This window comes from Podarcis filfolensis (assembly GCF_964270895.1).
Source record: "Podarcis filfolensis genome assembly, chromosome: 12".
Taxonomy (NCBI): Eukaryota; Metazoa; Chordata; class Lepidosauria; order Squamata; family Lacertidae; genus Podarcis; species Podarcis filfolensis.
This window is the reverse complement of record NC_139614.1, coordinates 12,595,530-12,609,752: the sequence shown is the minus strand read 5'-3', so window position 1 is coordinate 12,609,752 and position 14,223 is coordinate 12,595,530. Positions and strand designations below refer to the sequence as shown.

At 46.2% G+C, this 14,223-nt stretch overlaps 2 protein-coding genes across 5 annotated transcripts in view; one reads left to right on the top strand and one right to left on the bottom strand.

Annotated features, from left to right (window-relative positions):
• The window catches only part of ACAD11 (acyl-CoA dehydrogenase family member 11), a gene marked incomplete at its 5' end in the record, with an annotated part of 37,929 nt that overhangs the window by 1,383 nt on the left and 22,323 nt on the right, over positions 1 to 14,223 (bottom strand). The window contains 6 exons of the mRNA XM_083577938.1: positions 80 to 189; positions 1,500 to 1,616; positions 2,572 to 2,726; positions 3,178 to 3,249; positions 4,190 to 4,275; positions 6,138 to 6,204. Coding sequence (XP_083434064.1) covers positions 80 to 189; positions 1,500 to 1,616; positions 2,572 to 2,726; positions 3,178 to 3,249; positions 4,190 to 4,275; positions 6,138 to 6,204 — 607 coding nt within the window. The remainder of the gene's footprint in view (positions 1 to 79; positions 190 to 1,499; positions 1,617 to 2,571; positions 2,727 to 3,177; positions 3,250 to 4,189; positions 4,276 to 6,137; positions 6,205 to 14,223) is intronic.
• Positions 6,211 to 13,772, top strand: ACKR4 (atypical chemokine receptor 4). 4 transcript variants are annotated; one of them, XM_083578215.1, is made up of 3 exons: positions 6,211 to 7,346; positions 8,874 to 9,056; positions 10,562 to 13,772. In XM_083578215.1, exon 3 carries the CDS (start codon positions 10,570 to 10,572, stop codon positions 11,623 to 11,625), a length of 1,056 nt encoding a protein of 351 aa, XP_083434341.1. In that variant the 5' UTR covers positions 6,211 to 7,346; positions 8,874 to 9,056; positions 10,562 to 10,569; the 3' UTR covers positions 11,626 to 13,772. The 4 variants fall into 4 exon arrangements, with proteins under 4 accessions (XP_083434341.1, XP_083434343.1, XP_083434340.1 ...); XM_083578217.1 differs by having other exon boundaries at positions 8,733 to 8,989; XM_083578214.1 differs by having other exon boundaries at positions 8,733 to 9,056.

The window sequence follows — 14,223 nt, the reverse complement described above, 5'->3', positions numbered from 1 at the left end:
CTACTGAGCCACCACACACAGCTCGTGGGATGTGTTTGGCTTACAATATTAGCCTCTCCTAAGAATAACTTTCACTTACATTTCAGCCAATGGGAAGTCTTGGGAGACTCCGGCACCTCCACAAACTTGAATGGCGCAGTCAATCACTTTAAGGACTGCCCGGGGGGCCACCACTTTGATCATTGCAACCTGTAAAGATGAGGAAATGCTTTTTAAAAAAAGATTTGCTCATGAACAAACAAGCGAAACCCTATGACGACAAGCAGGCTTGCAGTTCAGAAAAGATGCGAAGCACCCCCATGCCACTGGACACATTTGTGAGCGTTTGTGTTTGCTGTTTTGCAACTTGCCTAAAAGCCAGGATGACTCTGGGTGCATGACAGCATAGACAAAGGCAGCATGCTTGATGGTGTAGTGGGAGGTTGTAATTTCTAGAGTGCTTACTAAAAGTTGTTTCTGAGAAAATCCAGATCAGGCACAATCATACAGAGCCAATCTAATCCAGCCAGCTCAAGCAAGATCACGGATTGTTGAGAATTTGGTGGTCTTCCAGTTGAACTTGTCAATAGCCACAGTTGAATAAGAATAGCCACAGTGATCTTTGTAGCACATAGCTAGAGGGTCAGACTCGGATCAGGAGACCCAAGCTGAAATATCTACTCGGCCATGAAGCCCACTGGATGCTCCCCGGAGATAAGGGCACAAAGGTAATGAAACAGCATTGAATTGAAACAAAAAATGCAGTTCCTGATCAAATTCTGTTTGCTTTCTTGAAAGCTGGAAGACTGTGGTGATTGCTATAAGTCTTATTGGAATGGTCTGCCATGTGTAGGAACAAGTCATACCATTGGTCCTCCTGCACTGACTGGCAGGGGCTTTCCAGGCAGGGTGACCTTCTGCATCCAAAATAGATGCTCTGCCCCTGAGCCAAGGCTCCTTGCACTAAATTCACAACGTGTTCAAAAAGAAAAGTTACACGGTTGCTGTATTTGCCAAAATACAGTCGTAGCTGGGAAGTCAAATGGAATCCGTTGGGGAAATCCATTCAACTTCCAAAACATTTGGAAACCAAGGGGTGGCTTCTGATTGGCTGCAAGAAGTTCCTGCAGCCAATCAGAAGCCGCGGCAGACATTCGTGTTCCAAAGAACATTCGCAAACCAGAACACTCACTTCCGGGTTTGCGGCGTTCAGGAGCCAAAACGTTCAACTTGCAAGGCGTTAAGGATTCAAGGTACAACTGAACACACAGGTGGGATTGTCCAGGTATGAAATAATGGATTTTTTTGCTATTGGCAGAGATGGTGAAATTCTATTTCCTAGGTCAGGAAAGCCAAGACAGTGTTCTCCCACGAGCCCCAAGCCAGCATAGTCAGAGGTCAAAGATGATGGGAGCTGTAGTCCACAACCTCTGGAGGACCCCACCCCAGTTACCCTTGACTTAAGACACATCTGCTAACAAAATGCTATTTTCTCCAGCTTGCAGCACTTGCCCTGTTACCTCTTTTCTGGCTGCTTTGTTGCCCATGGCATCTATTTTGCTGGCTGCTTTCAACGTCAGCAGTCTTGCCTGTTCGATAGCAATGCGGCATTCAGCAATCCAGTGAGCGACAACTTCCTGCAGTCGTAAGGATAACCAAAGAAAAGTGAAAATTAGCACCCCGCTTAAGTAACGCAACCAATCTCACTGCACCTTCTACTAGCGGTCTTACTTGAACGTGGATACTTAATGTAGATCTGCAGTTTTGGACAGTATCAGAATGCATACCTCCAGTTGGAAGATGATTTGAAGAAGAAGAAGAAGAGTTTGGATTTGATATCCCGCTTTATCACTACCCGAAGGAGTCTCAAAGCGACTAACAATCTCCTTTCCCTTCCTCCCCCTCAACAAACACTCTGTGAGGTGACTGGGGCTGAGAGACTTCAGAGAAGTGTGACTGGCCCAAGGTCACCCAGCAGCTGCATGTGGAGGAGCGAACCCGGTTCACCAGATTACGAGTCTACCGCTCTTAACCACTACATCACACTGGGTCACTGATTTGAAGAATCATGCTTGTGAACCTCAGTACACCGATGCATGCTAAAACTAGCAATTTTTGCTAATGGTGATAGAAACTATAAGAGCTAAACAACTTTGAAAGACTTTACAAGCAACTCCCATTTTGTGCACATTCAATGCATGTGCAATCGCAACTGGAATGCCATGTTCAGCACCAGAAGAGGGCAAGGCAGGGGCAGAACAGGGTGTTATACATGCTCTGCTGACATGCACCATGACCCCTGTGTAAATGAGAGGAAGCCTGTATTCTCAATTATATTTTATTCTTTCCCAATCACTGCTGCCCAGTGGTTCCTTTCATGAGATATTTTGAACAGCACAAGAACACAGGGACCCGCCTTGCGCAACATCAGACCATTGGTCCATCTAGTTCAAAATTGTCTCTTATCTAGCACATAAACATTCTGCTTCCTAGCGTGCTACTGAAGCCTTAGCTACACCTCCTGCCACTGGATCTGACACACCTTTGAGCTAAGGAAAGAGTTACACCTACAGAAGCAGAGACTCAACTCACATGATGGTAAAGCTTCTTCCCAAATGCCACCCTCTGGGCTGAGCGCTTGCACAGGATCTGCAGAGCAGTTTCAGCTGCCCCTATGGACCGCATGCAATGATGTATGCGGCCTGGCCCAAGTCTTCCTTGCGCGATTTCAAATCCTCTTCCTTCTCCTGGGTTCAGAGAGAGAGAGAGAGAGACAGAAAGGTTCTTTGCCTTTCTGGGAACGAGATTGCATCTGCACCACTAATGTGGTGTTGTTCCATAGCTAGCACGTAACAGTGGAGAGATTGCTGAAGTTTCAGTGGGGATACATGGGAACAATTAAAAATGACCTTAGACGAGGTCAGTTTGTCCAGATGTTTTGAATGAGAACTCCCACCAATCCCAGGCTAGCTGGGGCCGATCAGAGTTGGAGCCCAAAACATATGCAGGGCACCAGGTGGGAAGAGGTTGCAGCAGAGTTTTGCAGAACTCTGCAATAATAAATAAAAATACTTTTTATTATTTATACCCCACCCATCTGGCTGCGTTTTTCCCACCAACTCTGGGCGGCTTACAGCATATATAAAACATCAAACATAAAAAAACAAACTTCTCTAGCAAAGAAATGTTGAGACTCACCAAGGATTAAATGAGAGGCAGGTACCCGGACGTTGTTAAAATGCACCTCAAAATGTCCACCATGGAAATAATCTATAAAGTTGTGAAAAGAACAAAGGCAAGTGTCAACTGAGGGAAATCGCTAGTGTCAGTATGTAAAGGTAAAGGGACCCCTGACCATTAGGTCCAGAGGTGGCCAACTCTGGGGTTGCAGCGCTCATCTCGCTTTATTGGCCGAGGGAGCCGGCGTACAGCGGGTCATGTGGCGAGCATGACCAAGCTGCTTCTGGTGAACCAGAGCAGTGCACGGAAATGCTGTTTACCTTCCCGCCAGAGCGGTACCTATTTATCTACTTGCACTTTGATGTGTTTTCGAACTGCTAGGTGGGCAGGAGCAGGGACTGAGCAACGGGAGCTCACCCCGTTGTGGGGATTCGAACCGCCAACCAGTATGTACAGTATGTACATATTTTAAAACTGCAGGATCTGTGCCAGTCCTTTCTATATCCAGTACGCACAGTATAGCAGCCCAACAGCAGCAGCTCCATGAGCTACGGGGAGCCCTGGCCTATGGGATAGCTCAGTCAGTAGAACTTAATTAAAGGTCATGGGTTCGAGTCCCACACTGTGCAAAATAGCCCTGCATTGCAGGGGATTGATGACCTTTGTGGTCCCTTCAAACTCTACAATTCTGTGAGTCTTAAGTGTCTCCAATCCAGCGACAGAGCATCAGGGCGAGAGAGTAAGGGACACCCATTTATTTAGTGGTTTAAATTAAAGCAGGCATAGGCAAACTCGGCCCTCCAGATGTTTTTGGCCTACAACTCCCATGATCCCTAGCTAGCAGGACCAGTGGTCAGGGATTATGGGAACTGTAGTCTCAAAACATCTGGAGGGCCAAGTTTGCCTATGCCTGAATTAAAGCAATAGCTCAGACCAGTTAGGGCACCAAGAGCTAGGAGCCAAATCCAAGCGCTTGGAAGGTGCTTGATGATGACAGTGATGATCGTAAGTACCTGGCAAACCAACTTACCCCAGTATCCAAAGACTGAAAGAGGCCTTATAAGTTTGACACCCGGTGTATCCATTGGCACAATGATCATACTGTGCTGTTTATATCTAAAAAAATTAAAAAAGTGGTGCTGGGAATTAACTGTGAGTTTAAAAAAAAACAGATATGAGAGAGAGATGGAGAGCGCAGTACCTGATTTATGTATAAGCTAAACAAGCTATAGCTTAGGGCCCCACTCTCTTGGGGGCCCCAAAAATTTTAAAGGGGAAAAAAGTGGATGTACTTTGATAAAATACATACATTGTTATGTGCAAATGGGTTTAGATACCTATTAGGTCCATAAATTACCATATATCATATATTCAACACACAATAAAGGGACAATTTGTTGTTGACAACGGACAGCTGGAAATATAAAGGGTTCAATTACCTTCAGTAGCTTAGGGCCTCATCAAACCTAAATCCAGCCCTGAGAGAGAGGCGCTGAAACTAGAAATCTGGCAACTAAACTTTTATTACCTCTACCTCTTGAGCAGCAGCTGAGTATTAATGAACACAGAAACTGCTGAGTATTAATGGACACAGAAAGCTGCCATAGGTCCAGTATTGTCTACACCAGGAATAGGGAAGCTCAGACCTGGAGGCTCAATCTGGCCCTTCAGACTTTTTAATCTGGCCCTTGGAACTTTTCTGAGGCGCTGCCACTCACCGACCCCGCTTTGCACTATTTTTGCCTAGCTGGAATGTGTCCTTGAACTCTGGCAAGGATAGAGGGACATGGGAATGTGCTGCCTGCTGCACAAAGGTAACACGCACATTTGTTGCTCTGCCTGCTTTCGCCTCTACCACTGTGTGGCCCCCTTCTGAGGGTGGCCCAGAAGGATATATGTTCCTCAGACTTAAAAAGGTTCCCCCTCTCTGGTCTGTAAAGGGACCCCTGACCATTAGGTCCAGTCATGGCCGACTCTGGGGTTGTGGCGCTCATCTCGCTTTATTGGCCGAGGGAGCTGGCATACAGCTTCTGGGTCATGTGGCCAGCATGACTAAGCCGCTTCTGGCGAACCAGAGCAGCGCACGGAAACGACGTTTACCTTCCTGCCGGAGCGGTACCTATTTATCTACTTGCACTTTCACGTGCTTTCAAACTGGCAGGTTGGCAGGAGCAGGGACCGAGCAACAGGAGCTCACCCTGTCGAGGGGATTTGAACCGCCAACCTTCTGATCGGCAAGTCCTAGGCTCTGTGGTTTAACCCACAGCGCCTGATGGGCAAAAGCTCGACAGGATTTCCAGCAGGGGTCTTTGCCAGCTGTTCCCTGAGATGCAAGGATCAAACCTCTTGGCTTGCAAAGTATGCAAAGCATACCTAAACTATGTGCCTTCTATGGCAGGGTTGGGAAGGCAATGAGGTGTCTTGTTCAGTGCCATAACTACTGACTGGTCCAGGTTCAGCCAGTGTGAGCACGGATGCCGGGGACAAGGCTCGTGCAATATCTCCAAATGCAAGACAGATGTTCTTATGAACAGAGGAAGCTCCAGAAGGGCTATGGCATGCAAGAAGAGGCTGTCACCACTGCAAAGTGACCAAGGGGGAAGACCACCTTGTGTCCTTCCTGGCCGGCATGCTGGGGCAGAAGGTGCCCAAGTCAGTCCTATGCAAGTGCATGCATGCAATTGCACAATACCTTGCATAGCCTTGTCCCCAGCATCCGTGCTCACACTGGATGAACCTGGACCAGTCAGTAGCTATGCCTTCCCAACCCTGCCATAGAAGGCCCATAGGTTAGGTATGCTTTGCATACTTTGTATAAAAATAGAATATAAGGAAGTAGCAATACAAATACAATTCAAACTCGATATGGATATTTAATGTGATGGATGTGCCATCTCCCATCTTCAACCACAAATCCACAAGTTAGATGGACCAGTTTTCAGATTTGGCTGAACATTTTACCATGGTTTTCTTCTTACCTGGATGCAGATGTGTTTTTATCTCTGGCCATCACAATAGCAAACTTGCAGTCTGGATTTCCAGCTCCTAAAAAATGGGCAAGTTCCCAGTGAACAGTTTTAGGATTGGGCTAAAAGGCTGTGATGATAATCCCGTCTCATTTAGCAAGAAATGACATTCCTATGTACTTGAAAGCAAATTCTGTCCCCAGTTAAAAAGAGCAGCTGATGGAAAAAGAAAACCTGGAGACCCAACCACCAGTCAGAGCAGACAGTACAGTCATACCTTGGAAGTCGAACGGAATCAGTTCCAGAAGTCCGTTTGATTTCTAAAATGTTTGAGAACCAAAGCGCGACTTCTGATTGGCTGCAGGAAGCTGCTGCAACCAATCAAAAGCTGCGGAAGCCTTGTTGGATGTTCGGCTTCCAAAAGAACGCCCATTTCCAGGTTTTGATCGTTTCGGAATCAAGGTGTTTGAGAACTAGGCTGTTCAAAAACCAAGTTATGACTGTACTGGACTTTATGGACCAACAGATTCGGGAAAGGGCAGCTTAAGGTGGAAATCCCATGATTCCGCTGCCTGAAATGATCCACAAACCAGCCAGATTTAAACTGGCTTAACTGACTTGTTGGCCTGGTTGTTAGGATGCATGAAACGTAGTATTTTTGAAATACCGATTTGAGGCATGCAAACAATTTTTAGCAGACTGTGTTGAGTATAACCTGACAGTTGTGCTGCAGCAGGGGAATGGAGCACCCTCCATTTAAAGCCAGATACCTGCCCTATAGGCCATACTGCCACTGATCAGCCCTGAATCAGCAAACTTCAGTGCCCAGGATTCTTGGGGGAGAGAGATGTGCTTTAAAGGTATGGTGCATACGCAGCCCTTATCTGAGCTAAAATACGCTTAGCAACTCTGACCAAACTTCTACCTCAATCCTATTCCCATCGTCAAAACTCCACACCAATAACTGGGTTTTCAACAAAGTTTTTTCTGTCTTTCAGGTTAAAAGGCAAAGCTGAGCCAGCAAAGGGAGCTGCCCTTTGGCTCAACTGAAACAGATGTTTTCCAGGAAAGCACAAGTGTTGCTGGCAAATGAGGGTGGGCGGAGGAAAGAGGATGGAAATGAAAGGCGTGGTGGTTCTGGAGAATAATTGTGAGTCAGAAACCAAAACAGCATTGCACAGGAGGAGTTCAATGAAGCAGATCCTGAAAAGAGGAAAACAGGTCAGCAATTTCATTTTATCATTTTTGTAAGCGATTAGAAAACAGTCTGTAGTGACCTTTTGCTGTGTGTGTGTGTGTGTGTGTGTGTGTGTGTGTGTGTGTGTGTGTTCCCTCAAGTGGCTTCCCGGATACTGCAGTTTGCGAAGGGTGCTGAGAGCTGTTGGAAGAACTCTCGTGGAGCTACCGTTCCCAGCACCCTTAACGAACTACCCTTAATGTTATGTACTGAGTTGAATACGATCCAAACTGCAGCAGTCTGATTGGTCCTAGAACAATAGGATCCAAAAGGCAGCAGTCTGATTGGTCCTAGAACAATAGGATTCAGAATGCAGCAGTCTGATTGGTCCTAGAACAATGCAGAAGTATGATTGGTTGGCAGGAACCACCCAATCATGCTCCAGATAGAAGTGAATCCACAACCTGATTGGCTTACAGTAGAATTCCGGAATTAGCCAATCATGTGCAGCCCATTGTGTAAATAATGTATATAAAGCAGATACTTTGAGGGGACTTTCATTCATTCCTCCCCACCACTATGAGCTGAATAAAGAGCATGAAATCACTTTGCGACTCTGAGTATATTTCACTTAACGAACTACAACTCCCAGGATTCTTGGGGGGGGGAGGGGAGTCATGACTGCTAGGGTGGCATCAGAGTGCTCTAGATGTGCAGGACAGATGTGACCTAGCCATGGCTCTCCGATGTTTACAAGAGAGAGATGCTGGGAATTAAACCTGGGACTGAAACATGTGCTCTGCTGCTGCTACTACTAGGCTTACAGTCCTTTTTCCTTGCGGGATCCCAGAGGCGTAGCATGGAAGGGCTGGGAGGGGGGCTGTTGCCCCAGCTTCAGTTTTGGGAGGGGACACAGGCTGGAAGGCGCCCAAAAAGGACGCAATACTACTGTACTGATTGTTAAATTTGTACCCATTGCTCTGCCTGCTACTGGAAGGGTGCAGCCCTCGTGCTGCTCTAACCTCTTATTTGTACAGATAAAATCCTGCTCTCAAACATCCCATGGCACTAGTGCCGCCGAAAGACAGAAGCCAAGGGGGATAAAACGCACACAGATAAAAGGATGGGGTTACTAGGGGGCAGGCAGATCATCATAGAATTGTAGAGTTGGAAGGGACAAGGGTTGTCTAGTCCAACTGCCTGCAATGCAGGAATCCAAATTTAAAACAGCCAGGGGGGGAATAACAAAGCCCACCACTGTTAAAAGTATTATAGAGTCTTGGAAATCAGCCTTTCCAACCAGCCACAGCAGTCACCTAGCTGTTTATGGAGGAAAGTGGGAGGCTGGAATATCCCCAGGCACACATGGTAGATCAAGAGAAAACTTTTCGACTTTAAAAAAAAAAAAACTTGGGATCTTTGTCGATCAGCGAAAGAAATCCCACCGGCTACAATTAGTTAGATGTTGGAAGATTTCACACAGGCACACAAAGGAACAATTTGAGACTCTCAGGAATCTAGCCACCAACATCTAAGAAAAGAACTTCCTGTATCCATCTGCTCATTTGCAGCTTCAGGAAAACAAAAAGGACAGCCCCGGAGTGGGTTCTCCGCCAACTCAGCTGAAATTAATTACCGGTACTTGGATGAAGAGCTTCAAGGGCAAACCGTTGAAAGAAAGCCGCAGGTTTGGCATTCCTGCCTTATCTTAATTTTGAAAGCTGCAGGGCTTTACTGCCTGGACTAGTCTCACTGTAAGTTTATATTATTATGCTGCAATCATTTTTTATATAGCTCACTGTTTATTTTGTATCATTGTTTATAAATGCATCGTTTACATTGCCTTCATCGTACATATTAGCAATTTTTACCATTTACTTTTAATAAGTTTTCTAATGTATTTTCTTTTGGCATGATTCTGGGTCTTTGCTCACTGGAACAAATTAATATCATCTAAATTGAGAGACCGCTTTTCTGATGACATGGTCCCACTTCACATCGTTGGCTCCCAGGGGTGCCAACTTGAATAAAATATGGGGGGGAGGGCAAATAAACCCCTACCCTGCACAAACGATCACATGATGTGGAGCACAGACGCCACTAACTTTGGAGGGATCCAGCCCCCTCAAATATTTTAGGCGGGGGCAAAGACCACTCGGCCCCCTAGGAGTTGGGTGCTAATGGTTAGAGGCTGTTGTAATAGTAAGGAAGGAATGGGGGAGAGGAGGTGCTATGTTTACCCACAACCATGTGTTTATTTATTGTAATGCCTAGTTTAGACCTGCATGCAGGTAAGAGCCCTTGAAGATTATAGTGTTTGTCTGGAGCCTTTGATTCAAGTATTTAAAATCTATTTCCAAATGCCACCAATGATGTGGAACAAAATCCCCTCCCCACATGTTTAATTCATAAGAATGAATGGATGCCAGCTGCAAAGATATAATGTTAAACAAGCGTGACACTTTCAATTGCTTTAGCTTTCTTTATGAAATAAAAGTAAAATAAACATGCAAAATGAGATCACTCTCTAGGACATCAGTACATTTTCTGATGTAACAAAAGGTATTTATCTCCCTTTACTAAACAAAAGTGAAACGAACACACTTCCTTCTGCAACTAATCCAGAATGCGGCAGCTAGACTGGTGACTGGGAGCGGCCGCCAAGACCATATAACACCGGTCTTGAAAGACCTACACTGGCTCCTAGTACGTTTCTGAGCACAATTCAAAGTGTTGGATGCTAACCTTTAAAGCCCTAAACGGCCTCGGTCCAGTATACCTGAAGGAGCGTCTCCATCCCCATCGTTCAGCCCGGACACTGAGGTGGGCCTTCTGGCTGTTCCCTCCCTGCGAAAAGTGAGGTTACAGGGAACCAGGCAGAGGGCCTTCTCGGTGGTGGTGCCCGCCCTGTGGAACGCTCTCCCATCAGAGGTCAAGGAAATAAACAACTATCTGACTTTTAGAAGACATCTGAAGGCAGCCCTGTTTAGGGAAGTTTTTAATGTTTGAAGTTTTATTCTGTGTTGAAAGCCGCCCATAGTGGCTGGGGAAACCCAGCCAGATGGGCGGGGTAGAAATAATATATAATCATCATCATCATCATCATCCTTGAAGCACATTGTAAGGCATCAAGAAATCTTCTGAGGCCAGCTGGAAATCATCCTAATTTGTACAGGAAACTCCCCCAATCCAAAATTTCCTGGAAAACTAACATCCACTGGGTACAATTAACTTCCCTCCACCCCACCCTGTCTTTCAGATTCTTCCATGGAGCTCTCTACAGAAGGGTACCACTACGATGATTATGAACTGAACACTACTTTCGACTACGCTTCCTTCGAAATGCTTTGCTACAAAGGTGAGGTCAGAGCATTCATCACCTCGTTCCTACCGGCATTCTACTCTGTCGTTTTCTTCGTTGGGCTCGCTGGGAATTCCCTAGTGGTGGCATTCTTCGCCTACATCAGAAAACTAAAGACCAGGGTGGATGTATACATCATGAACTTGGCCATTGCCGATTTGTTACTGCTCTGCACTCTTCCCTTTTGGGCTGCGAGTGCCGCTCACGGGTGGGTCCTAGGTATCCCTTTATGCAAGATCACGTCCGCTGTCTACACAATGACCTTCAGTGCTAGCATGCAATTTCTGGCCTGCATCAGCGTTGATAGATACAAAGCCATTGTCAAATCCCAAGCTAAACCAGGCGCCATCAACCAATGCGTCAAAACGTCTTTCCTTGTCTGGGCAGCCGCCATGTTCCTTTGCATTCCTGAACTCGTCTTTAACACAGTCGTGGAGTTCAACAACAGACTTTCATGTTTTCCCGCATTTCCTCAGAGCATGGGGAACGTAATTAACGTAACCATCGAAATAGCGGAAATGTTGCTGAGTTTTGCGCTGCCTTTCCTCATCATGCTGGTTTGCTACTCGGCTGTGGCCAGAACTCTCATTTCGAGCCCCAGTGTTAAAAAATGTCAGCCTCTGAAAGTTCTTGTCGCAGTGGTGTCGGTCTTTATCGTCACGCAACTGCCTTATAACATCGTCAAGCTTTGGAAAGCCATTGACATTATCTACCCGCTGATTACAGACTGCAACACGAGCAAAACCATCGATATCATATTCCAGGTGACCAACAGCGTTGCTTTGTTCCACTGCTGCCTGAACCCCATCCTTTATTTTTTTATGGGAGCCTCTTTCAAAATGCACATGGTCAAAATGGCAAAGCGTTGCGGCTACTGGAGAAGGCAGCAGAGCGCAGCGAATGAAGAAATTCCTGTGGACTATGAAGATTCTGGGCAAGAAACCAGTAGCTTCACTATTTAGAAAATGGGGAGAAGCAAAGCAATCTGTTTTTGCTTAAGCCATTCAATGCCTGGCTGTGCTGGGTTGACACAGAGAGATCCTTGATAAAAGAACTGAATATCGACTGCGATTGCTTCACGTGGTAGGATGAAGCTGTTCCAATCGAGCAGATAGCTGGACCTAGCGTACCTGCTCTCTGCTGACAATATAACCTAATTTAAATGGGCTGATCTATGCATACAGGAAATGTTGCACATTATTTCTAACATCAAATAATACATAATAATGAAATGTTCAAGTGGAAATAAGCCTGCTTAGTAGCAAGGAGATGGAGTTGTTGTTGTTTAGTCGTTTAGTCATGTCCGACTCTTCGTGACCCCATGGACCAGAGCACGCCAGGCACTCCTGTCTTCCACTGCCTCCCGCAATTTAGTCAAACTCATGCTGGTAGCTTTGAGAACACTGTCCAACCATCTCGTCCTCTGTCGTCTCCTTCTCCTTGTGCCCTCCATCTTTCCCAACATCAGGGACTTTTCCAGGGAGTCTTCTCTTCTCATGAGGTGGCCAAAGTATTGGAGCCTCAGCTTCACGATCTGTCCTTCCAGTGAGCACTCAGGGCTGATTTCCTTCAGAATGGAGAGGTTTGATCATCTTGCAGTCCATGGGACTCTCAAGAGTCTCCTCCAGCACCATAATTCAAAAGCATCAATTCTTCGGCGATCAGCCTTCTTTATGGCCCAGCTTTCACTTCCATACATCACTACTGGCAAAACCATAGCTCTAACTATACGGACCTTTGTTGGCAAGGTGATGTCTCTGCTTTTTAAGATGCTGTCTAGGTTTGTCATTGCTTTTCTCCCAAGAAGCAGGCGTCTTTTAATTTCGTGGCTGCTGTCACCATCTGCGGTGATCCACTCAATAGCTATTTTCCTAAAGGCTGTTTTTTTCCTTGAGAAGCACGGCTCAGGAAAGAGGGTGGCAAGCCTATTCTATTATAGAAAATAAAATCATCCTATAAGCAGAGGTGGGGAAGCACTGGACTCCACCCCCATCAGTACGGCCAATGGTCAGGGATAATGAAAGCTGTTGTTGGGCTTCAGCTTCCATTATCCCTGACCAGGCCCGTCTTACCCATCGAGGCTAGTGGCACAGGGTGCCAGGGCGCCAAGTTCTGGAGGGCGCCGGGCAAGAGTCCGGGGAACACCGAACGAGCACGCTGAGTGAGCGAGGGTGCATGTGTGCACTGCTCCCGCTGAGCATCGGCTCGGTTTTTTCCCTTTTAGCCCGCAGGCGCAAAATTCTGTGGGGCGCCAGAAGGCTAAAAGGGAAAAAACCAACCTGACGCTTGGCAGGAGCGGCGCATGTGCCCTCGCTCCCTCGGCGCAGGCCCGCTCACTCGGTGTGCTGCCTGCCGTGGCCACCGCGGCACAAAGCGGCCAGCTGAGCCAGGAGGTGCCACGTCCAGCCTCTGCCTCTTCCCCACTGGAGAATCTGCCCTCCAGCCGCTGCCCGCCTCCTCCAGCCCTAAAAAAAGGTCAATTCTGGGAAGGGGGGTGGTTGCCGGCGGGATGTCTGCACCACGGCGCAGGATATGCTTAAGATGGCCCTGCCACTGGCCATACTGATGGGGGCTGATGGGAGCCAGAGTCCAGCAACCCCAATGGATCAATGCTTCCCCCCAAGCCCTGCTATAAATCCTGGTGCCATTGTGCTAAGTTTTCTCCACCCAGATAATTTACATGGAACAGGAATCCAGAAAACGCATAGGATAATGGCATCAGTACATGGGGTACATGTTGCCTTGTGTTCCTGAAAGAAGGAATACTAGACATGGGGATGCCATGTTCAGGTTCTGCTCAAGAATGCATCTGGATTCCTATATGGACAAGAATACACCTAAACACTTATTTACACAAATATTTGTATAGTAATTTTTCGGTGGAGGGGGGGGGAACCTTATTCCTTCATGTAATGGAATTTGAAGTGCAGAACTTAATGGGTAGAATTTCCTAATACGATTAGAACTGTCGCATAACGACACCTACAGTATTTCCATTAAGTCACACACAACACAATCTTATGTTTTGTTATTCCTATTGTATTATATTAATATATATTATGCTTCATTTTTGTATACAATAAAAGAGCTTCAATGGAAGAGAAAGGAACCATGTGTATAAAACAATCCCTGAACTACTATGTTTTTGGTTTTTTATAGGGGAATCTTTCAAACTCAAAATTCAGGAGGGCCCCTTATTGCCTTGCAGAAGTTTTGGGATATCAACTAATTAGCATCCCATACTATTCCGATTCAAAAGATTGATTATGTCTGTAGCTTCACACACTGTTAAACAACTTGCGTGTAAAATATATTCCAAAGGAGTCATTGGTTTACATCAGGGGTTCCCAGACTTCAGGTGTTGTTGGACTACAACTCCCATCATCCCTAGTTAGCAGGACGAGTGATCAGGGATGATAGGAATTGTAGTCCAAAACCAGTTTGAGGCCCAAGTTTGGGAAACACTGGTTTACATGTATGCAGCACAGGGTAGAGACTCAGCAGGATTAATGTGTATTCTCCACTATTTATAGAACACTCAGTTTGAGAAGGCCCTAGGA

Bases quoted from the DNA above. Each gene is read 5' to 3' on its own strand.
- ACKR4 (XM_083578216.1), top strand. From the start codon at position 10,570: ATGGAGCTCTCTACAGAAGGGTACCACTACGATGATTATGAACTGAAC.